Source organism: Bombina bombina, chromosome 2 (assembly GCF_027579735.1).
Source record: "Bombina bombina isolate aBomBom1 chromosome 2, aBomBom1.pri, whole genome shotgun sequence".
Taxonomy (NCBI): domain Eukaryota; kingdom Metazoa; phylum Chordata; class Amphibia; order Anura; family Bombinatoridae; genus Bombina; species Bombina bombina.
Genome location: NC_069500.1, coordinates 1,363,634,462 through 1,363,660,627, shown reverse-complemented (window position 1 = coordinate 1,363,660,627; position 26,166 = coordinate 1,363,634,462). Strand labels below are relative to the sequence as shown.

The following is a 26,166-nucleotide window of genomic DNA, read 5'->3' as shown; positions in this document are numbered from 1 at the left end:
ACTACTCCAGAATAGATGGGACTCCAATTTATTTAGAGTATTGTTCTAGCTATCTCTTTGAATAGTGAAAATCTATAATTTGGTTAGCATTCCCAGGTCTCCAATTTTAGTATCCCCCTAAGTGTCAGAAGAATAGGAATGATTAATAATAATCATATAAAGTAACTTCATAGTCCCCAAAGATATTTAAACTTAGCCACATAGGACAATCCCACTAGTTATAAATACATTTGTAAACTCAAATCTTAACAACCTTCTTACCTTATAGAATCTCAGCTATAGAACTATTGTTTATGTTGGTTATAGGAAGGAATGGTACTTTTTTGGCGTATAATAGGTCATTCTTTAAACTACTATAACTTTAAGATAAAACATTGAAGAGAATTAAGAGTGATCTAGCTGGTACAGAGCTGGCGTGAGAAAAAACTGCATACTATCTAATATCAAGCTAATTGCTTTCATTATGTTTAGTTTTAATGAGCATCACACCAAACTATTAAACAAACATCAGTGGAGAAATCAACACTTGGTATATAATAAAAGGTTGCTAGCAGGTCTGCGAGTGTGCCTGGTGTATAGTCACAGTTCCACTGAGAAACAGCAATTAGTTAGCCTATTCCCATGTGACATAAGCAGCAGTTATAAAGACAGCTTATACTCCTTCCCTGCGTCTGATGTTGGAGCCGTTGCAGCCAAACCAGGCTTGATTGTAAGTCAGTTCCGTACCTTATGGACAACCAGGTGTAAGTCGTACATGCATTCAGAGACACCAGGTGAGGGCTCCTGTAGAAGCGACCAGCCGGTGTAATTTCAGCAGTTTTAGACACTGTAGGCTCTAGTTCATAAAGTGCTGTCAGAAGTGGAGTATAGAGTGACTGGTTACAATCTGTCCCACACAGTTCCTCCCTCCAATCCTCACCCAATCCTTTCAGGTCGCCTATTTCCTTTTGCTCAAGCAGATTTAATTCAGGGTCCAAGGGCTTCATGATGGCTTCAAGTATGTGGCAGTTCCCGCTCAAGCTCAGCAAAGTGGTCATCAAGCATCTGCAGTGTGTCAGTCTCCCAACTGTCCAGGCATGCCACAATTAGAAAAGTCATGTCTTAGGTAAATCTTTAGAACCTCCAGTCTTATGGATAGGTCACTTAGAACGAGTGGTCTGTAGAGTTAGAAAGTAATAGTCGCCAGTGATTGTTGTACCCAGCCTGAATGCTGGGGGGGGGGGGGGGGTTCTGAGGCTTAATATTAGGCAGCCACTTTAGGCCTCAAAGGTCCAGATCGGGGCTCTGCAGTCATAAAAACACCAGAGTTTAGGGTTATAGCATCAACACACTAAGAGATGTTTAAGATCTCAGATCCCATTCAATAAAAGTCTGATGTTCCGGCGGTAATTGGCGGATTAGCAGGATCACAGCAGGAGCTCCAGATATTGCAACCTCTCACGGCCGCTGCCCGGACACGCCCCTAGAACATGTTCTTTTATTGTAATATGCTTTAAAAAAATGCAAGGTAAACATTTTTTTCATTGTAACATCAATCAAATTGTGGAACTCATTGCTTGAGGAGATAGTAAATGCCAATACCTTTGATAAATGTTATAATGGCTTATATACATCTGGCTAAAAACAGAGTTTAGGGATTTGATTAGTTGAGTTAAATTGGTCAGTTTTCTAATTGCTTATTGTAAGTTCAATTGTCAGCGTCTTTAGGGTAAAGCAGGTAGTCTCTGTATTAGTCGAACTCAATTACTCAACTTCTGTCTTCTTTAAGCCTCATCTACTATGTATATACTGTATGTGTGCAACTTGGGCACTTGAATATTTTAGCATTCATAGAGTAGTAGTTTATTTTTTTAAATTTACTTTTTAAACTCCAAGTCATCTTGGCATGAAACTTCACCTAAGCTGCACATTAAAGTCTAAGCACTGCTGCAGAAAACTATGCTCCGGCCTCCAGCGTACAGCACAGTCATAAATGTCTGAAATGAATAAATTGTATTTTTGTTTATTTTTAGACAAGATATTAATTACTGACGAGTTGTTGCTCACCTTTGTTACTTAAAGGGACATTCTAAATTAAATAAATGCTAGATAGAATGAAGCATCCAAAGAAAAGATTAGTCAGAGAATAACATGTAGATTTATTTTTAAATTTTCATAAGCTGTTTAAATATTGACAAAGTAAGTGTAAAGTTTTAGTGTCTATAAAAGAATGGGAAGTGCCATGTTGTAACTTAGGTTACCTTCTCTGCTGTGGCTAATCAGGGACAGTTATAAATATTTAACTAGAGTGTGCAGTCAATGGCGGTGTGGAATATAACAGTAACTGAAAAGCTCACAATTTCAGAATGGAACTACAGGAAAAGGGGACAAATTAAATAATTAAAGTATATTCCAGCATTGTATTAATGTATATGGTTTATCATTTTATATTAACATCTCAAAGTGTTTCTACCAACAATGAAAACACGTTAGTGGTACATCAAATTGTGTAACTAGGAATTATGGTGTAATAAAAAAAAAAAAATCACTAATAGTTAGCAGGTTTAGTAGATTTTGAGATTTAAAAAGAGAAAACCTATATGTTTCACAAACAAATAATAGTGAAAAGTGACACCAAATCCTTTCAGAACAGGACAAAATGAATGTTATGCAGCAGTTTATGCAATCAGATCTTAATAAATTAAAAGAATATATAACACACTTATAAATAAAAATCAGACAATGGAATGAGATCTGATGTCACATTATTTGCATTGCCCTGTTTTGCATTGCCCGTCATTTCCTTCATAGACTGAGATGATGCATTTATTAAACTGTACCACATAAATCTAAGAGTCTGTATCTGTGACAACACAAACACAAAGATGATTTCACAAAGTTATCTGCTGAGTTTATTGTTGCTTTTTATCCAAGGTAAAATGTTTTTTTTTTCAGTTGTTTTGTTGTATGTTTTGTTTTGTTTTGTTGTATACATCTGATCTAAAAATGTTTATTTTTTAGATTATAATGAAATCCTTATAAATGTTTATTTTCCAAACTTCAGGGTCCTGGGGACAGATTGTGTCCGGTCCACCAGATTCTTTCACTGTGTCACCAGGAGAAAGTGTCACCATCAAATGTAAAACCCCTAGTACTGTTAGCAGCAGCTACTTGCACTGGTACCAACAGAAACCAGGACAAGCTCCCAAACTTCTTATCTATGGTACAAGCAACAAATACACAGGGACCCCAGACAGGTTCAGTGGCAGTGGGTCTGGTACTGATTACACTCTCACAATCAGCAGAGTGCAAGCAGAAGATGCAGCAGATTATTACTGTCAGTACTACTGGGGCAGCAAGTCTCACAGTGATTGAGAGCTGTACAAAAACCTGTTATCTTTGTTTGTCCAGTTCGCTAACAGTGCCATCTAGTGGTTCTATCAGTGTGTGCAAGTGAATTAAATAAATACAGTATTATGATTATACAAATGTTAAAGGGACATACAACTCAAATTTTTTCTTTCATGATTTAGAAAGAGCATACAATTATAAACAACTTTTTAATTTACTTCTATTATCTATTTTGCTTCATTCTCTTGATATTCTTTGCTGAAAAGCATATCTAGATATGCTTAGTAGCTGCTGATTGGTAGCTGCACATAGATGCCTCCTGTGATTGGTTCACTGTGTGCATTGCTATTTCTCCATTAAAGTATATCTAAAGCGTAAAGCAAATTAGGTAATAGAAGTAAATTGGAATGTTGTTTAAAGTTATATTCTCTACCTTAATCATGAATGAAAATGTTTGGGTATATTGTCCCTTTAAAGGAACATTATACAGTACATGCCCTTTTATACTTGCTACTAATATTGTAAAAGCTTATTTAATGTAATATACCTTTGGCTAGATTACGAGTTTTGCATTTTAAGCAACGCGGTGCTAACTTGCAAGTTATTGCACCGCTCACTTCCCTACAGCGCTGGTATTACAGGTTTACAAAAACCCGGCGTTAACAGGCAAAAAGTGAGCGAGGAGAAAAAATTGAGCTCCATACCGCACTCCAATACCAGCGCTGCTGAAAGCTGCGGTGAACTGGTTTTAGGTGCTCGTGCACGATTTCCCCATAGACATCAATGGGGAGAGCAAGCTAAGAAAAAGTCTAACACCTGCCAAAAAGCAGCATAAAGCTCAGTAACGCAGCCCCATTGATTCCTATGGGGAAACAAAATTTATGTTTACACCTAACACCCTAACATAAACCCCAAGTCTTAACACCCCTAATCTGCCGCCCCTGACACCGCGGACACCTACATAATGTTATTAACCCCTAATCTGCCGCTCCGGACATCTTGCCACTATAATAAACATATTAACCCCTAAACTGCCACACTCCCGCATCTCAAACACTATTTAAATATTATGAACCCCTAATCTGCCGCCCCTAACATCGCCACCACCTACCTACATTTATTAACCCCTAATCTGCTGCCCCCAATGTCACCGCCACTATATTAAATTTATTAACCCCTAAACCTAAGTCTAACCCTAACACCGCCTAACTTAAATATAATTAAAATAAATCTAAATAAAACCTACTATTAATAACTAAATAATTCCTATTTAAAACTAATTGCTTACCTATAAAATAAACCATAAGCTAGCTACAAAATAACTAATAGGCATCAGCCAATAGGATTTTTTTCAACCTTAATTCTGATTGGCTGATAGAATTCTATCAGCCAATCGGAATTTAAGGGACGCCATCTTGGATGACGTCCCTTAAAGGTACCTTCATTCGTCGGGTAGTCATCGTTGGAAGAGGATGCTCCGCGCCGGATGTCTTGAAGATGGACCTGCTCCACGCCGGATGGATGAAGATAGAAGATGCCGTCTGGATAAAGACTTCTGACCGTCTGGAGGACCACTTTTCCCGGCTTGGATGAAGACTTCTCCCGGCTTCGTTGAGGATTTCTCCCGGCTTCATTGAGGATGGATGTCAGATCTTCAAAACTGTAAGTGGTTCTTCAGGGGGTTAGTGTTAGTTTTTTTTTAAGAGTTTATTGGGTGGGTTTTATTTTTAGGTTAGGGCTTTGGGCTACAATAGAGCTAAATGCCCTTTTAAGGGCAATGCCCATCCAAATGCCCTTTTCAGGGCAATGGGGAGCTTAGGTTTTTTAGTTAGGGTTTTATTTGAGGGGTTGGTTGTGTGGGTGGTGGGTTTTACTGTTGGGGGGTGTTTGTATTTTTTTTTCAGGTAAAAGAGCTGATTTATTTGGGGCAATGCCCAGCAAAAGGCCCTTTTAAGGGCTATTGGTAGTTTAGTTTTTTATTTTGGGGGGCTTTTTATTTTGATAGGGCTATTAGATTAGGTGTAATTAGTTTAAAGATCTTGTAATTTGTTTTTTATTATCTGTAGTTGAGTGGTTTTTTTTTGTAATTTAGCTAATTGCATTTAATTTAATTTAATTAATTGTATTTAATTTAGGGAATTTATTTAATTGTAGTGTAATGTTAGGTGATAGTGTAACTTAGGTTAGGTTTTATTTTACATGTAAATTTGCATTTATTTTAGCTAGGTAGTTATTAAATATATAATAACTATTTAGTAACTATTCTACCTAGTTAAAATAAATACAAGCTTGCATGTAAAATAAAAATAAACCCTAAGCTAGATACAATTTAACTATTAGTTATTATATAGCTAGCTTAGGGTTTATTTTACAGGTAAGTATTTAGTTTTAAATAGGAATAATTTATGTAATAATTGTAGGTTTTATTTATATTTATTTTAATTATATTTAAGTTAGGGGGTGTTAGGGTTAGGGTTAGACTTAGGTTTAGGGGTTAATAAATATAATATAGTGGCGGCGACGTTGGGGGCGGCAGATTAGGGGTTAATAAATGTAGGTAGGTGGCGGCGATGTTAGGGACAGCAGATTAGGGATTAATAATATTTAACTAGTGTTTGCGAGGTGGGAGTACAGCGGTTTAGGGGTAATATGTTTATTATAGTGGCGACGTTGGGGGCGGCAGATTAGGGGTTAATAAGTGTAAGAATATATGTGTTTAGACTCGGGGTTCATGTTAGGGTGTTAGGTGTAAACATAAATGTAGTTTCCCCATAGGAATAAATGGGGCTGCGTTACTGAGCTTTACGCTGCTTTTTGGCAGGTGTTAGACTTTTTCTCAGCCGGCTCTCCCCATTGATGTCTATGGGGAAATCATGCACAAGAACGTACAACCAGCTCACCGCTGACTTAAGCAATGCTGGTATTGGAGTGCGGTATGGAGCTCAATTTTGCTCTACGCTCACTTCTTGCCTTTTAACGCAGGGTTTGTAATACCAGCGCTGTAGGTAAGTGAGCGGTGACAATAACGTGCAAGTTAGTACCGTACCCCTCATAACGCAAAACTCGTAATCTGGCCGTATTTTAATTACACACTAAACTTCACCTCCTCCATGCACAAGAGTCAAAGAGAATGACTGGGGTTTATGGGTAGGAAAGAGTTTTTACTGTGGTGCTCTTTGCCTCCTCCTGCTGGTGACGAGTGATATTCCCAACAGTAATTAAGATGAACCCGTGAACTCACCATATCTTTGGAAGAAAATTAATTTTTTAGCACAATTTTTATTTTTTTTTAATATATTTTTTATTGAAGAATAAATAACATTACAGAGTACAAATAATACAATTAGATCACAAGCGTTTAAAGAGAACCGTTTGTTGACAGAATCCTGCCCCAAAAAGGCAGTAGAGATAACAGATAAGGGTTCTCACCTAACACCATTGTACATCTCAAGTAGTGGAATCAATGATATTAAGAAGTCTAATAAGTTTAATATAACATTAACTGAGTGTCTGAACAGTGGTGGAAAACGCACGCGGAATTAAAAAGTGAAAAACTTGGGTTCTATTGGTCAGCGTGCTGACGAGAGAGGGACTATGTGGGGGAACACTGGCGTTTGTGGAGAATAGGGCGAGAAGGAGGAGGAGGGGGAAGGGGAGAGGGGAAAGAGAGAGGAAGGCAGAGAGGGGAGGGAGGGGGAGAGGGAAAAAAAAAGGGGAGAGGGGAGTGTCTTAGAGACATAAATAAATAAATAAGTTCATAGGTAGTGTGGCTGGGGTGTCTTGAGGGGGGGGAGGGGGATCCAGTAGGGCATCCTTATGGAATGCAGATCAGTAATGTGGGACCCCTTGTCCCCCGTTCAGACCACAAGTATCGCCTCCTCACCCAGGTGGTCCCAGGGCTCCCATATTAGAGCATACAGATCAATTTGGTGTCGGGAGCCATATACATAGCTTTCCATGGAGCGAAAATAGTAGATGAGGCGAACCACGGCTTGCCAACTGGGGCACTCTGGTTTCTTCCAGCTCCTTGCAATTGATAATTTAACAGCCATCATGATAGTTATGAGCAAGATGCGGCTCGGCGCGGGGGCATAGTGTAGACCGGCATGAACAAGTGCCATTGCTGGGGGTAGAGAGTCAACCAGGCCCAAGCAGTGGCATAAATTTTCAGTCTTGCGCCACAATAGAGCAATGGCGGGACAAGTCCACCAAACATGGAGAGGATCACCTATCCTTTGACAACCGCTCCAACAGAGGGGCGAGCTGCTTGGAAACATTTTATGTATCTTGGAAGGTACATAGTGCCATCTGGTTAGAATCTTATAAAACAGCTCGAAAAGTGTGATACAATGAATAGATGTTTTAGTATGTAGTATTGCATCTGACCATACGTCTGCGGATAGTGTTATACCCCAGTCCTTCTCCCACTCCTCCATGTGCCGTGTTTTGGTAAGTTCCGATGCTTCCAACAGGATCTGATAGTGGAAGGACAGGGGGGATAAATGCTGGGTGTTCGTGGATAGTCTCCTTTCCCAAGGAGTCAGTGGTCGGTGGGGGCCATGCAGAAAACCCCATGATTTGAGTATAGAGGAGAGTCTGAGCAGGTCAAACCTGAATTTAAGTGGAATGTCATGTTGTTGGGCTAATGCATCCGGCGTCACCCGACCCTCTCCTGAGATGAAATCAACAACTTGTAGAGAGGACAATGCTCTATGTGCGGCCTGACAGGCGTAGGGTAGGCCAAGCAGGAGACCCGTCATAGAGTGGAAGGGTGAGGGATGTGGGGAGACTAAATTATAGTGGCGGATGCTGCAGTGTAATACGATCTTGTTGTGAATCGGATATTCTGAGAGACAGTGGGCTGGGATCCAGATCAGATCCAGGAGCGTTATATTGGCCAGTATGGAGGCCTGTTCTAGCTCTATCCAGCGAGGGAGAACCCCCTTTGTGTTCCAGTCAGAAATGTGGGTTAGTAATGCAGCCTCATAGTAGAGTCTAACATTCGGGAGGCCCAGCCCCCCTGCCAGGACAGGGTGTTGCAGTAGGGACGCCGCAATGCGTGGCTTCTTCCCATTCCAAATATATCTGTTGAGGACCGCCTGAAACTTATTCAATAATGAGGGTGGGACTTTTATAGGTAAGCATCGGAAGAGGTATGTTAGCTTAGGGAGTTGCATCATTTTGACAGCAGCTATTCCCCCAAACCAGGAGATTTTGTCGTATTTCCTGGAGCACAAATCCATCTGGAGGCTGGAGAGGAGGGAATTAAATTTTTTCGTTAAGACTGTACTTATCTCGTGTGAGAAAAATACTCCAAGGTGGTTTAACCCTTGTTTGGACCAGTGGAAGGGGTACTTTTTTTTTAGTAAGTTTAGTTCATGGTCTGGTAAATTCAAGGGGTAAGCTTCCGTTTTGCTCAAGTTCAGCTTGTAATAAGAAATGCTACCAAAGCTATGAAGTAGGTCGAAGAGAGCAGGAAGGGATTCAAGTGGTTCAGAGATAAACAGTGTCAAATCATCTGCATACAGGGCTAGTTTCTGAGGGATATCATGCAGGGTCAAGCCTTTGACCTGGGCCGAAATTCGCAGGGCTGCAGCCAGCGGTTCAATACTCAAGGCAAAAAGGAGGGGAGAGAGAGGACACCCCTGCCTTGTGCCGTTCGCGATCTGTACAGTTTCAGAGCAAAATCCCAAGCCCCTCACTCTTGCCGTGGGGCAAGAGTATAGTGATTTCACCGCCGTGATAAAGGAGTCAGGTAGCCCAAACGCTCCCAAGGTCTGGAACATGTAGTCCCACCTCACCCTGTCAAACGCTTTTTCTGCGTCCATAGACAGGGCGAGGAGGGGGATCCCAATGTCAGCGGCCTCCGTGAAGATATTAAGCAGGCGTCTCGTGTTGTCCGGGCCCTGTCTACCCGGAATGAATCCCACCTGGTCTGGGTTTATTAAGTCAGGAAGAAACCTATTCAATCTTGTGGCCAGTATTTTTGCATATATTTTTATGTCGACGTTAATAAGAGAGATTGGTCTGTAATTTTCACACCTAGTGTGATCCTTACCATCCTTGGGCAGAGTTATAATGGAGGCTTCAAGAAATTCAGGGCGGAGGTTACCTGCATTAAAAGTGAAGTTGAAGAATCTAGTTAAAAGAGGGACTAACTGCGGGGCAAACGTCTTGTAGAAGAGAGTGGTAAACCCATCTGGTCCCGGTGCTTTATCTAATTGGAGCGATGAAATCGCATTTAGCAGTTCATCCTCGGTGACAGGGTCGGCCAGACTCTGGGCGTCCATTTCCAGCAGAACTGGGAGTGAGAGCGAGGATAAGAACCGGTATAATTTGGTCTATGGGGGCTTTGGTATTGTGTAGAGACGAATCAAGATTATATAAGTCTGAGTAATACTGTGCGAATGCATTGGCAATATCTTTGGGTGCCTGCACAGCTCCTTTAGGAGTTTAAATTACCGGAATTCGGCGTTGCTGAGTGCGGGATCTTAGTTTATGAGCCAGGAGCCGATCGGCTCTATTGCCTTTGTAATAAAACAATTGTTTTTGTAACAGAAGATTCGACTGCACTTTGAGTTCCTCAGCCGCATTAATCCTGGATCTGATGTCAGCAATTTGATCGGCTATTTGTTTTGAGGGGCCATTCTTGTTCAATCTTTCCATGTCTCGTAGCTCTGCGTATAACTGTGCCAATGGTTTGCCGGAGAGCTTTCACCTCTCTGATGCCTTTTTCATGAAGTGACCCCTCATAAAGGCTTTCAGGGTGGCCCAGAGCACAGGGTCATCCGTCAGTTTGTTATCATTAATATTTAAGAAATCTGAAATGACCCCGGAAACTTCAACACTAGCTGGTCCTGAGATCAGGGACGGGTGCAGCCTCCAACAAAAGGATGGCAATCCATGGGTTTGAGGGTCAGACAGAGTGGCAGAGACCATGTCATGGTCTGACCAGGGGCAGACCCCTATAGAGGGACACAATAAATTATCCAGGAAGGGGGAACGGCACAGCAGGTAATCTATTCTGGTTTAGCTTAAATGTGGGTTTGAGTAGAAAGTGAAGTCCCTCTCCAAAGGGGACAAACATCGCCAGACGTTGTACAGATCATATTGATACATTAAAGCTCTGAACTGGTTTGAAACCCGCTTAACAGCAGGATCAAGGGGTTTATGCTTGGGGGATTTCCTATCGAGAATCGGATCCCAAACTAAGTTAAAATCCCCCCCAAATAACAGTGTGCCTCTGCAGATTTTTTCAACAAGGGGGAGAATCCTTTTGAGAAAGGCCACCTGGCCAACGTTAGGTGAATATAAAGAGACCAGGGTATACTGAACCCCTTCTATGGTACAGATCACTATCAGATATCGCCTGTCCGGATCTGGCTCCACATGCTGAACCGCAAATGCAATAGCCTTGTGGACCATGATGGCAACTCCACTCTTTTTTTTAGTAGAGTGAGAGGCGGATATACAAGTCAGGTATACTTTGGAATTCTGAAAAAAGGGGGAGCCCTGGGGCCAGTGGGTTTCTTGGAGAAAGGCCACTCCAACATTGTTTTTGAGTAAATAGCGAAGAAGTAAGCTTCTTTTTGAAGGGGAATTTAATCCCTGGGTGTTTAGTGTGGCAAATTTGATGGCCATGATTCAAGTGGGGTATGGGGGAATAAAAAAAAAAAAAAAAAAAAAGGGGGAATTTGGAGGGAGGGGAAGGGTGGGGAGAGGACAGAGATTATAGAAAGAAAGGAGGTGGGTAAAGAGGAAGGCAGGGATAAAAGCCAGTCAGTGAACCTAGTGACCGTGGACCCCTACAGGGTGTGAGGGTAGAGTCTAATATTCAGACACAAAGGTGAAGGGTGTTCAAAGATAAGATAAAAACTGAGGTCTGTGCTACAAAAAAAACACAGCCAATATCTGCGTTGTGCTGCACTTAAGGGTGGAGACCAAAGCAGATTCAAAGGTGGGGGGAGAGTGCCGACGTCACAGAGAGTTATAGGACAGAAATATCGGCCGTCATGAGGCTCAGTGGGCCCAATTGGGCAAACCCAGTGTGTATAGTATAACATTTGCAATGGTCAATTATACCAACAAACAATTAAAAATAGAACATCATCAAACAATTTTCAACTTGGAGTATATTAACAGTTATATGGAATAACAAGGGACACCAACGTAAGGATGGAAATATCTGGATCTAACGAAGAGTTAGCAGAGTAACCTGGACCAGACCTAACATGGTTGTGGAGGACAATCTATATAAGGCGACCAATTGTAATTGGGCTGGAGCCCGCAGCCATCCCTCGCTAAATTTAGACAGTGAGGTAATTTAGTTTGACTCAGCACATGGCCCTGGCAATTAGTACCTTTACTCGTGATGGTCCTCCCCGAGGGTCCGGGGAGGGGTGGCACCATAAGGGTACCTGCAGGTGGGTTTTAAGGGAGTTTACCCTCTAGTGTCACCTAACATAATCACTGACCAATGTAGGTGCGCTATATAGTAATAATACAAATATAACACATCAAGTTTAACCTGTTATATACACTGACCATTATAGGTGCACAATATATTGACAATACAGACAAAGTAAACCAAATAGGAGGTGCTGGGCTTAGCTACCCTCCACACCTTACTTTAAAAATGACCTGGTCCGGGCTGAGTCCATTCACCCCTTGTACCGGGGGATGACCATGGGTGGGTGGATGCTAGGCTGAAAAAGAAGAGGGTTAGCAATACAACAAGATTTATTAGATAAAAATGGGTGCCAGTGTCCCCTTCAGTGTGATCAATGATTTCTATGTCCATCAAGTATAGGACAGAGGCCTCCCAAAGCAAAGTCCTTACTGGTATTTGAATAGCGGTAAAGACAGGGGGGGCCTAAGACCCCCATCTGTGGGAATCAGATTACAGTGTCCTTTTTACTGGGTGCATGACTCCAAAGAGCAAGAGGAATCATAGGAAAGGGCAGACATCCATCATAGCAATTATACCAGCAAATAATTAGGAATAGGACATCAACAAACATTGTCAACTTGGAGTATATTAACATTTATATGGGGGAGCAAGAGACACCAACGTAAAAGTGGAAATATCTGGAGCTGATAAAGAGTTAGCAGAGTAGCTTAGACCATACCAAACATGGGTTGTGGGTGACAATCCATATAAGGCGACCAATTATAATTGGGCTGGAGCCCGCAGCCATCCCTCGCTAAATTTATGCAATGAGGCAATTCAGTTTGACTCAGCACATGGCCCTGATAATTAGTGCCATTACTCGTGATGATCGTCCCCGGTGGTCTGGGGAGGGGTGGCACTGTAGGGGTACCAGCGGGCGGGTTTTGTGCGAATTTGCCTTGTAGTGTCACCTAACATAGTGACTAACCATTGTAAGTGCGCTTTATAGTAATAATACAAACATAACACAGCAAGTTTAACCTGTTATATGCACTAACCATTATAGGTGCACAATACAATGACAATACAAACAAAGTAAACCAAAAAGGAGGTGCTAGATTTAGCTACCCTCCACACCTTACTTTAAGAATGACCTGGTCCGGGCTGAGTCCATTCACCCCTTGTACCGGGGGATGTCCATGGATGAGTAGATGCTAAGCTGTAAAAGAAGAGGGTTGGTGATTCAACAAGATATATTACATAAAAAATGGGTGCCAGTGTCCCCTTCAGTGTGGTCAATGAGTACTATGTCCATCAAGTATAGGCCAGAGGCCTCCCAAAGTAAAGTCTTTTACTGGTACGTGAGTGGCGGCAAAGAAAAAAAAAAGGGGGGGCCCAAGACCCCCACTCGTGGAAATCAAATTTCAGTGTCCTTGTTGCTGGGTGTATACCTCCAAAAACAAAAGGAATCATAGGGAAGGGCAACCATACATCTTAGAGGAGAGGGGATGGAAGGGAGGGAGAAAAATAGGAAAAAAGAGTTTAAAAAAAAAAAAAAAGATTTTTTTTTTTTTATACTGGATCACTGGAGCATGGAAGATTCTCCACTGAGGAGTCCCGTAAGGCTTTTTTATTGTTCCCAATCCTGGGGGGCAATTGACTCCAGGAAGGGGCCTCCGCCCTCAGCCCACCAGATGTAGGTTTGGGTGTAGGTGTTGATAAAGATGGAGCTGACGATGAGTGGGGCTTCTCTGGTAAGAAACCCCATTTTGAAAGAAGATTTCTAGCTTGTTCTGGAGAGGTAATTATAAATTGAATGTCATCTTTGGAAACAAACAGTCTGACTGGGAACCCCCACCTATATTTAATGTCCTTACTCCTAAGGATTCTTGTGAAGTCCCTGTAGGCCTTTCTTTGTTGTAGGGTGTGAGGAGAGAGATCCGGAAAAATTTGAAGGTCATTGAATTTTGTGTCCTTGAGGGACCCAGAATTGACTGCTCTTAAAAACTTTTCTCTGAAGGTATAATAATGGAGTCTCACTATCACATATCTGGGCTTGTCGTCGGCGATTGCTCTGGGTCTAATTGCTCTATGTGCCCTGTCAATGAGCGACTCATGTTCTTTTAACGGGCCCAGTGCCGCTATGAATATATCCTGTAGTAAAGCTGGAAGGTCTTTAGGAAGAATGCTTTCAGGGATCCCCCTCAGACGGACATTATTCCGCCTAGAGCGGTCCTTCAAGTCAGCTAACTTAGATTCAAGAGTAGAAATTTGACAGGCAAGATTTTCTCAGTATGAGAGCAAATTAGCATGGTATACTGAGAGATCCTCTTGTCTCCGTTCCAGCGTGTCAGTGCATTCGCCTATTGTGGCTATGTCTTTCTTGAGTTCTGAGCAGGACTTGTCAAATCTTTTACAGATAGAGTCATGATGAGATGCCAGCATAGTTTTTATCTGGACCATCAAGTCATTGTTGGCATTAGCGATATCTGCTAAATTGGCTGGATGGGAGGCAGCATTGGGGTCTCTACCAGAACATGGGTCTGAGTGACAAGTGGAGTCTGAAAGATCATCTTCTGAGCAGTGCGCTGGTTCCCTTTGGGACTGTTGGAAATGCTCTTTCATTGTCCTCTTAGGACCTGCAGGGCCTTTTGATTTTCGTCTGTGGGCCTGGGACATGATTTTTTCTTCCCCTCTTCTATAGTTGTAGGGGGCTCCCAAGCGGAGATTGGGCACAATCAGAATGAGGTTTAGGGAGTGGATCGGGAAGAGATGATTCCTTAAAGTTGTTGTTGGTTAATCTAGGTTTGCCCCTGGGCCTCTGGCCTAATGCATATTTACACTTAGTCAGCCATATAGGTACCCTGGGTTGGGTGGTCTAGGTCACGGCGCACTCTCCCCGGGGAATCTGCCTTCACAAGGCGATCTCGGGAAAGGGAGGTGGGATATGACCCGCCGACCTGCAGGGCGGCGGGAAAAGGGAGGGGAGAGTGTGTGCCCCTGCTTCTCGAACCCTGTTGGCTAAGAGTGTCACTGGTCGGGGTGAAAGTACCACAGTAAACTATGCGGCGTGGAAGAACTTTCAGATGCGACCTAATCTTCAAACAGTAATGCAGTTACAAGTTGGTTCCAGCAAAGGTTATAAGGCAATTGCACTAATACGTGGTGAGCGGTACCCACAAGTGAAATGTGGGGGGGGTGTACAGGCAAAATAACTTCACTTTATGCTCAGGCAGCAGTGAGGCCTAGGCTGGTGCCGCTGTATATTCTGGTAGCAGTTATGTGACTGTGTGTCCAGGTTGCAAGATAATTATGTAGGATTTGCTGGGGTGAGGTTTGTGTGTCAGTACCTTGTGAGAAGTGCCTCAGTTCAAAGGACAGCAGTTAGACAGCCGTTTTGCTGATAAGAAGTGTCCAGGCTGAATGTAGCCTGAGGGGCACTTGGTTTCTCTGGGGGTGACAGAGGGTCAGAGGATATGCAGGGTCCTTAGGGGCTGAGCTCTCTCAAGTGCAGGGTAAAGTTATGCTCTGTTATGTCAGCAAGGCCTCCCTGATTAAAGGGTCCAAAGAGGTGGAGGGGCTAAGGTGTAAACTTAGGTATATGAGAGATTTTGGGGGTTAATAGCTTATTATTATGAGAGCATTACATGTGGGGAAAAATTATAAAAAAGTTTCTTTTATTTAACAGTTCAGTTTGCCTGATGCTTCTTAAGGTCACAGTGAGTATAATGTGGCGAGCACTTCTTTTATTATTTTTGGAAGGATAGAACTTTGTGGCAGTCAGCCAGACCAAAGATCAGCTGTGATGAGCAAGTTTCGTTCCGGAGCGGAGCCCCGACCCTCCGGAACAGATAGTGCAGCTGTGTGGGTGTATGCGTATGACCGGCTAGATCGCTGAAGCAAGACGCCAGATTGACCGACCTGGTGGAGCTTGTAAGTGTCCTCCCGCCTCTAAGCCTCAAAGCTGGCTGTCAGATTGCCCTACTGCATCGCACACTAAAGTGCATAAGCGCTTCTCCTTGGGTCTTTATTTTAGTAAGGCAGCCCTATGTCACCCCGTGGTTAGTTATTATCACTTACCACCGTTACCGAGCAGAGCTGAAGGGGCAGGCAAAATGGCCACAGTTCGCGCCAAAGTGCTCTTCTCAGCAAACTCTGTTGAAACAGTGCGTAGATCTTTAGCCTGCAGAGGGTCCGTTCAGTCTGCTCCCAGGAACTTAAATGTGCACCAGATGCTGCGGTCTCAGTATGTGCTACCAAGCACAAGTTCCAGTGTTGCGGTTGTGTAGTGAAAAGACCCGGAGCGGGGCCCCGACCCTCCGGTGTCTAATTGTGGGCCGCAGTTGTTTAGCCTCTTCACCTAGGCTAACTGTGTTCGTAGCGGAATGGCAAATCTCTTGGCGTTGGTATCCTGCGATGCTTATGTTGAAGCAACAAAAAGTCCAGCTAAATTGTGGAAATAAATTGTATTTTAAGCTGTTTTATCTCCCTATCTATCACTTTTACTCAGAGCTCTGTTCAATTTTTAAGCACAATTTTAATAAGCAAGGTTATAAATTATGTGTGTGTGTTTCTCCACCTGAATTTTGTAGTAAAAAGACGCAGATGGGTGATGGGTTTGTTATATCTGAAAGGTCAGTTTGGTCAAATTTTGTCCATGTGGGCATTTATTTTGGGCAAATATTGGATCCTGACTTGATATAATTATTTCCAATGGGAACCACAAATATAGATAAGTAATATTGACACTAAAGGATTTGAATTAAAAGAACCTATCTTTCAATGTTAACAGAACATATAACTCTCTTAATTATGTCTATGGCTAGATCACAGAGCCACAGAAGTCACACAAATGCATGTCCCAATAGCTCTATTCAAAATGATTTAAAAATGTATGAGCCTATTCTAGTCTTCCACCTTCTTATGATAGGATATGGCTTGATTTTACAAGCCTGTTTGATTAAAATCAAATATTAACGGCCTAATGATAGAAAGTATTTCGATGTGACAATATAGTCAAAAGGGATCCAATGCAATGTTGAGAAAGCTGACAAAATATTAAAAGTTCTGACATTACTCTTTAAAGGCGGCATCGCAGAGGGGCGTTTTTTTATACATCCCAATTTAAACTGACATAACCCACTATTGGGGGGTTGTAGTCGTTTAGAGTTTAATAGGTTATGGGGTTTCTTGCAGAGGGGGTTGTGGCAGTTTAGGGGTTATTTGGTTAGGGGTTATTAGGTTATGGCAGATTAGAGTTAATAGTGTAGCAGAGTTAGGATGCACTTGGGGTGAGGGTACGTAAGGGGTTAATAGTGTGGAGGAGTTGTATCGTTATATCATTTTTTAAAATATTTTCTGTGTTAAAAAAACATGTTTAAAATCTATACAATACTTAAAGGGACATAAAAACCTAAACATTTTCTTTCATGATTCAAATAGAGAATACCATTTTCAACAACATTCCAATTTACTTCTATTATCTAATTTGCTTCCTTCTCTTGTTATCCTTTGCTGAACAGTTTATCAAGGCAAGTTCAGGAGCAGCAGAGAAGCTAGATTCTTGCTTTTGATTGGTGGCTGCATATATATTTATCAATTGTCATTGGCTTACCCATGTGTTCAGTTAGAAACCAGCAGTGCATTGCTGCTCCTTCAACACAGCATACCAAGAGAATGAAACAAATGAGATAATAGAAGTAAATTAGAACGTTGTTTAAAACTGTATTCTCTATCTGAATCACAAAATAAATATTTTGGTTTTCATGTCCCTTTGAATTAATATGCATTATAAAGTAAAATGCATACAACTAAAACTTGTACATGGGGCTTTCTCTTAAAGAGGGGTTCCTGTCTGGTACTTACAGGTTTCCGGGGCTTGATGACATCACCATGCAAGTGCAATCCTGGAGCAGTACTAGACCACCAGGGATGCAGGTTAAGTGCAGGAATGCGAAGAGCAGAGTTGGACTTGTGGAGTCACCGTTGTGCACTTTTAATTCTCTCAATTATTTTGCTTTGTGGAATTTAAAATGTTATGTTACAATCTCAAAGTTCTTATTGTCCTTAAACTTAGGGCATGTTATGTAGAATTTGGCTTACAACTTTTGTTTGCTAAGGAGAGTAATTGAAAAAAAAAATATTTGCATGAAAAGTGAGGAACATGACATCTTGAAGCATAAATCTTTACCTGGTCTAAAAGAGGAATCTTTAAACATTAGAGCCCCGATATTCAAAGCATTGACGGAACAACGAGCAATTGCCTTTCTGGCCTCGTCCTCGCAGTCCGTTGGTCTGTCAATATATTCTAAAAAAGGGGTGGACTCACAAGTGTCAACGAGTGGCTATGGCCTCTAGTTATCAAGCTTCGACTTTCTTGCATTCAATGGCACCAATACGCTCGCCTAAGATCGCCTAACATCGCTGCAGACCTGAATACGTTCGCCAAATTTATCAAGAAAGCTCTCAAAAAGCCGCGCACCAAGTACAGAGCGATGTGCAGTGGACTATTGTTAACTAACAGTCATTGATCTCGCTGCTCTTCGGCTTATTCGCAGCTTTCTTGCTATACTGTCACTAAGCACCCACACTATACTATACTGTTTTACCCCCTAAACCGGCGCTCCCGGACCCCCCCGCAACTAAATAAAGTTATTAACCCCTAAACCGCCGATCCCGGACCCCGCCGCAACTCTAATAAATGTATTAACCCATAAACTGCCACTCCCAGACCCCGCCGCCACCTACATTATACTTATTAACTGCTAATCTGCCGCCCCCTATACCACCGCCACCTACATAAAGTTATTAACCCCTATCCTGCCAATCCCGGACCCCGCCGCAACTAAATAAATAGTTTAACCCCTAAACCGACGCTCCCGGAGCCCACCGCCACCTACATTATATTTATTAACCCCCAATCTGCCCCCCCCCCCTACACCGCCGCCACTATAATAAACATATAAACCCCTAAACCTAAGTCTAACCCTAACCCTAACACTTACCAATTTAAATATAATTTAAATAACTCTAAATAAATATTACTATCATTAAATTGTAGCTATCTTAGGGTTTATTTTTATTTTACAGACAAGTTTGTATGTATTTTAACTAGGTACAATAGTTATTAAATAGTTATTAACTATTTACTAACTACCTAGTTAAAGTAAAGACACTTTTACTTGTAAAATAAATCCTAACCTAAGTTACAATTACACCTAACACTGCACTATAATTAAAATAATTAAATAAATGAAATACAATTAAATACAATAAAATAAAATAAACTAAAGTACAAAAAAAACAAACACTAAATTACAGAAAATAAAAAAATAATTACAAGAATTGTAAACTAATTACACTTAATCTAATCCCCCTAATAAAATAAAAAAAACCCAAAATAATAAAAATCCCTACCCTATACTAAATTACAAATAGCCCTTAAAAGGGCTTTTTGCAGGGCATTGCCCCAAAGTAATCAGCTCTTTTACCGGTAAAAAAAAAAAAAAATACAATACCCCCCAACATTAAAACCCACCAGCCACACACCCAACCCTATTTTAAAACCCACACAATCCCCCCTTAATAAAACCTAACACTAACCCCTTGACGATCACCCTACCTTGAGACATCTTCACCCAACCGGGTACAAGTGGACCTCCAGAGGGGCAGAAGTCTTCATCTGATCCAGGCAGAAGAGGACCTCCAGATGGGCAGAAGACTTCATCCAGGCGGCATCTTCTATCTTCATCCATCCGGAGCGGAGCGGGTCCATCTTCAAGCCAGCCGACATGGAGCATCCTCTTCTTCCGACGACTCCCGACGAATGAAGGTTCCTTTAAATGATGTCATCCAAGATGACGTCCCTTGAATTCTGATTGGCTGATAGGATTCTATCAGCCAATCGGAATTAATGTAAGAAAAATCCTATTGGCTGATGCAATCAGCCAATAGGATTGAAGTTCAATCCTATAGGCTGATCCAATCAGCGAATAGGATTGAGATCGCATTCTATTGGCTGATTGGAACAGCCAATAGAATGCAAGCTCAATTCTATTGGCTGATTGCATCAGCCAATAGGATTTTTCCTACCTTAATTCCGATTGGCTGATAGAATCTGGTGTACGGGAGCGGCGGTTTAGGGGTTAATATGTTTATTGAGTTGCGGCAGGGTCCGGGAGCGGCGGTTTAGGGATTAATAAGTTTATTGAGTTGCGGTGGGGTCCGGGAGTGGTGGTTTAGGGGTTAATAATTATAATGTAGGTGGCGACGGTGTAGGGGGGGCAGATTAGGGGTGTTTAGACTCGGGGTACATGTTAGGGTGTTAGGTGTAGACATTTCCCATAGGAATCAATGGGATATCGGGCAGCAGCGAACATAAGCTTTCACTGCTTTCAGACTCCCATTGATTCCTATGGCATCCGCTGCCCCCAGGTACGCTGGGCCGGAATAGTGGGGAGCGTACCTGGTAGTTCTTTGATAACTTCCAAAAGTAGTCAGATTGTGCAGAACTTGCATTCAGAACATTTGGAGTGACATAACCATCGATCTGTGTCAGACTGAGTCCGCCGGATCGTATGTTATGTCACTATATTCTACTTTTGCCGGTCTATAGGGTTTGATAACTACAGCGAATCAGGCTCGCCACAAATACGCTGCAAAATTGCAGCGTATTTGCGGTTGACAGCTTGATAAATAGAGGCCTATGTGTCTCGCATAGGAAATAAAAGGGATTGCAGGTTCTGCAAAAGTCTGCTGGCATTGCCAGATGTCGGCACTTTCATTAGGAATGGGGCATATTTTACGTGTTCCGAAAGCACAGACAGTGCGCTCACTGAAACCAAACACAGTTTCTGTGTACAAACTCTCCAAATAAAGCCTGTTAAAAGGTGGCAAACATAGCTGAGACCCTCCAAGTAACCTGTGCTTCAGAGATTGGAATATATCGCACTATTTGCAGGTTACTCCCATGAAATGCCCAGCAAACTCCCACAGAACACCTACATCTACATCATGTCTTCCTTATGCCTGACTAAAAAAGACACTTGTGTATCGATACATGTATATACAATGTTTAAATGATAAGCATTTTCCTGTAAAACGCATATTCATTTTAGTATTATGTAGATTTTAAACATGTTTTTTTTTTAACAGATTTTTTAAAATCTATTTAATACTTAAAGGGACATGAAATCCAAATTTTTTTCTTTCATGATTTAGAAAGAGCGTGCAATTTTAAACAACTTTCTAATTTACTTCTATTATCTAATTGGTTTGATTCTCTTGATATTCTTTGCTGAAAAGAATATCTAGATAGGCTCAGTAGCTGCTGATTGGTGGGTGCACATAGATGCCTCATGTGATTGGCTCACCCATATGCATTGATATTTCTTCAACAAAGGATATCTAAAAAAATAAAACAAATTAGGTAAAAGAAGTAAATTTGAATGTTCTTTAAAATTTTATTCTCTTACTGAATCATGAAAGATACAGAAATAAACATAGAGATGCACTCAACTAGGCTTAGAACTGAAGCTGGAAATACTTCCTTGCTTAGCCCCTCCTTACTCCCAGGGTACAAACTCTTTCTTTGAATCATGAAAGAAACATTTTGGGTTTAGTGTCCCTTTAAATTAATATGCATTATACAGGAAAATGCATATCATTTAAACAGTGCTTATGCATATACTGTTCCTCTAAACTATTAACCCTTTATTCATCCTCAGCCCCAGTACAACCTAAATTTACTACCATATTAACCCCTAAGATGCCATAAACTATTGACCTAACCACCCCTAACCTTTTAACCCCTAAACTGCCACAACCCCCCATAATCCCCTCTAATCTATTAACCCCTACACTACTCATATCCAACTACACTACTAATATCCAACATGGCAAAGATCCCCTAATCTATTAACACCTAAACCGCCACAACCCTCCATAGCAAACAAGCCCTACACTACTTAACTATCTAACAGCTATCCCCCAAGACCTCTAAATTAACAACCCATATATTAAGCAAAATAACAAAAAATAAAATAAAAAAATACATTACCAAAAAAATACAAACCAAAGCACTATAAAAAAACGACAAAAAACAACAAAAAAGTCCCCTTAAAAAAGAGCCCACTCCAAAATAAAAAAGCCTATACTAACGCTAAAACCTACTCTAATAATTGCCCTGATAAGAAAATGTTGTAAGGGTATTGCCCTAAAGTGATTAATAGCTTTTACTTGGCACACAAATCCCTATTCTTAAACCAAAGTAACCCCCCAAACCCTAAATAAAGAGCCTACCTTAAAAAACCTAATCTAACAATTGCCCTGATAAGGGCATTTGGTTGGACATTGCCCCTAGAAGGGATTTTGGTAGGGCAGTACCCTAAAGTGAATATAGTTATTTTGGCCATAAATTAAAAAAAACATATCCTAAAAAAAGGGCATTTGGTTCAGCATTGCCCTTAGAAGAGATTTTGTTAGGGCAGTGTCCTAAAATGAATATAGCTCTTTTGCCCATAAAATAAAAAAGCTCTATTCTAAAAAAAAAATCCTAAATTAAAAAAAACCCTATCCTAAAACAAAAAGTTGCCCAGAAAAGGGCATTTGGTTGGGTATTGCCCTTAGAAGGCATTTTGGTAGGGCAGTGTCCCTATACTAAAAAAAACTTAGGGCAATGCCCTACACAATGGCTATTGTTAGATTAGGTTTTAGTGTTATTATATTTTTTTTTGCGGTGGGATTTTTTTTAAGCATACTTTTAATTTTAGGATAGGCATAACAGGCATAACTTTTTTTCATTTTTGTTAGTGCTTTTTTTTTTGTTAATGTGTTTTTTATTTGTGTAATTTTAGAGTTTGTTATTTTGTGTAACTTAGGGTTTGTTATGTTGGGGTCTAGGGGAAATTAGCTGTTAAGTAATTAAGTGGTGTAGAGCTAGTTTGCGTTGGGGGATTGTGGCGGTTTAGGGGTTAATAGGTTAGTGGGTGTTGGCATTGGGTGGTTGTGGCAGTTTAAGGGTAATAGGTTAGGGGGTGTTTGCGATGGGGTTTATGGCAGTTTAGGGGTTAATAGGTTATAGGGTGTTTGTGATGGGGGTTATGATGTCATACAGGTTAAGTAGTGTAGGGGTAGTTTAGGGTGGGGGTAATGGCGGTATAGGTATTACTAGGTTAGTGATGTTAATATTGAGGGGTATGGTAGTTTAGGGGTTAAGTAGTGTAGGGGTAGTTTGCAGTAGGGTTATGATGACATAGGGATTAATAGGTTAGGAAGTTTATTGTGGTCAGCTATTTGCGGTTTAGAGGTTAAGTAGAGTAGGGTTAGTTTGCTGTGGTGGATTATGTTAGTTTAGGGTTACATGGGTATATTTATTAGGCTTGTTGCTATAGGAATCCTTTACTTTACATTGTCAAAGTCGGTGTCGATGATGCTTGGAATATTTTGCCAGCATTGCCACCTATTGTGATGTATCGATCATCAGGGGCTGAGTGAAAAAGTCACATTTAATAGGTCATCAATGTCTATTAAGAAAAAGAAATAAGGAAGAACTACTGGCACTATGGTACTACAAGTGCAATATTACTTTGTAATCACTTTATGCACTGGTAGAGGGGTTGTTGCACTAAGGATACTCACTGTTATTTGAGTTGCAAAGATAAACAACAAGAAAAAAGAGTGCTAACCCCATTGTTTAAATTAAAGGATAGATGTATGTATGACTGAATTTATTAAAACAAGGTGAACTGAATATAACTTTTCATAATCTCACTTTATTAAGCATAATTAAGACACATAGTGTCCGATTTATCAATTGTCTGGCGGACATGATCCGCTGAAGCATACACTGTCGGCATTTATCATTGCACAAGCAGTTCTGGTGAACTGCTTGTGCAATGCTGCCCCTCGGCCGCAATCAGGGGGTGTCAATTAACCTGATCGTATTCAATCGGGTGGATTGCTGTCCGCCTCCTCAGAGGTAGCGGACGAGTTAAGGAGTTTCCTGTTAACATTAAGAATATCTTGCCCTAAGGGGACCAGCTTTTGAGAGCGTTCACTCTCTACTTTTAATTTGCTTACTCTAACCGCATGTTTGATTTTTAGTATGTGTGGTGGATTAATTGTTTTTGCGATCGCTACTACTTAGGGATTCCACACTGCCTTTATAGACGCATGAAATTGATTACAAGCACAGGGCAAGATATTCTTAATGTAAACTCCCGCAATAGAAGGAGTTTATTTGCGGTGTTACTGCAGGGTTCTGTTTGTGATTGTTCCCCAGTAAGTTTGATCTATACGCCCAGATATGTATCTGTACAATCTAAGCACTGCATTATCTAAAGCTTATTAAATTCCTTTTTTGCACCAGTGAAGGATCTGACATTGTCATGCACATTCGAAGTTCCGTGCAAATGATATAACAGGAATCCTAGCAAGATCTCATTATTATATGCTTTAATTAGATGTTTAGCAAACCTATTCAATATAACATGCATGATACTATTATTTTGAGCCATAAATATGGTATATTGAGTTTATGCTCATGATAACATATACTTATGCCAGTATACCACACAGACTATAGCTAACATTTATCTTTATCCCGATATATGTTGTATAAAGCGGGCTTGTTCTTCTAACAATCTATCCTATTTAATTAGATACTCATATGATCGCACATTACTGCACATTATCTGCAGTAGAGTTTAAGTGCTTTTAAAACACTGTCCGCCGCCTCAGAGGTGGTGGATGAGTTAACGAGCAGCGGTCTTAAGACCGCTGCTTCTTAACTCCTGTTTCCGGGGAGACTGAAGGCTCGTGCGGAAACAGCAGCATTAGGGGCCATACAGGGCTTGTTAAATTGGCCCCTATGTGTCTTAATTCAGTTTAATAAAGTAAGATTATGAATTAGTTTGATTCAGTTCACCTTGTTTTAATAACTTCAGTCTTACATAAATCTATCCTTTAATTTAATTTAAACAAAGGGGTTAGCACTCATATAGGTCATCAATGTCACCTACACCTACAAATACATTTTATTTGTAGATTTGATCTAAATGTTTAAAATAGGTAACATTATTAGGGGCATATTTATCAAGCTCCGTATGGAGCTTGATGCCCCGTGTTTCTGGCGAGTCTGCTCTGAGGTGGCCGACAGACATTGCCGGAAATCAACCCGATCTAATACGACCGGGTTGATTAACACCCCCTGCTAGCGGCCGATTGGCCGCAAATCTACAGGGGGCAGTATTGCACCAGCAGTTCACAAGAACTGCTGGTGCAATGATAAATACAGAGAGTGTATGCTGTCGGCATTTATCGATGTGCAGCAGACATGATCCGCAATATCGTATCATGTCCGCTTGCACCTTCTTAAATAGGCCCCTTTTACCAATAAGTAATCATAAAAAAAGCACCAGAAAATATATAAAAAAATGATAATGTAAGAATTGGTTCATAGAACCAGACGTAAATAAAATACGTACACAATAAACATTCTATACTATATAAATATATTATCAGCAAGTGAAGTTGATCTAACATTACATAATTTGCATTGTCCTGTTTTGCATAAGCAGCAACTTCCTACAAAAACGCAGCTGATGTATTTATTACAGTGTGCAGGTGACATCTGACAGTCTGTATTTGTCACAGCTCAGAAACACAGAGATGATTTCTCAAAGCTATCTGCTGTGTGTGTTGTTGCTTTTTATTCAAGGTAACAGATTATGCTTATTATATTTTGTCAGTGTATGTAAGGATTTTACTTGTGGAAAGTATTTCAAAAAAATGTTTGGATAAATTAAATACAAATAAATATTTATCTTCCTATCCTCAGGTTCCTGTGGACAGATTGTGATGATTCAATCCCCAGATTCTGTCACTGTGTCACCAGGAGAAAGTGTCACCATCACATGTATGTCAAGTGCTAGTATTGGCAGCACTAGCGTAGCCTGGTACCAACAGAAGCCAGGGCAAGCGCCAAAGCTTCTTATCCGTTGGGTAGGTAACAAAGCGCCTGGGACCCCAGACAGGTTCACTAGCAGTGGGTCAGGTACTAAGCACACATTTACAATCAGCGGAGTGCAAGCAGAAGATGCAGCAGATTATTACAGTCAGCAGCATTACAGCTCCCCTCGCACAGTGATACAGAGCTGTACAAAAACCTTACTTCCTCCTTTTCACTTATTTTATGTAAACCAAAAAGCAGGTTTTTCAGGGATTTTTTAATTTATATTATGCTAATAGTGTTTACAAATTATCTTGAAAACAATCTTTAAATATTTGACTGGAATTAAAGTGATTGTAAAGTTTATTTAATTGCTGCACAGTATATACAAATAGGGGCCCATTCAACAAGCTCTTTAGGGAGCTTGTGGGCCCGTGTTTCTGGCGAGTCCTCACAGTCGCCAGAAAGACAAGTTATGGAGCTGCGGTCTAAAGACCGC

The 26,166-nt window shown here is 41.0% G+C and overlaps 2 gene segments (V, D, J or C); both read left to right on the top strand.

The window, feature by feature from the left end:
* The first annotated feature begins 2,859 nt into the window (after positions 1-2,859).
* On the top strand, positions 2,860-12,427 carry LOC128647557 (immunoglobulin kappa variable 3-20-like). The segment is given in 3 exon segments: positions 2,860-2,913; positions 3,044-3,338; positions 12,364-12,427. Coding segments are annotated over 3 exon segments (408 nt in total).
* Positions 12,428-25,357: 12,930 nt separating this feature from the next.
* On the top strand, positions 25,358-25,948 carry LOC128647556 (immunoglobulin kappa variable 4-1-like). The segment is given in 2 exon segments: positions 25,358-25,436; positions 25,557-25,948. Coding segments are annotated over 2 exon segments (441 nt in total).
* Positions 25,949-26,166: the final 218 nt, after the last annotated feature.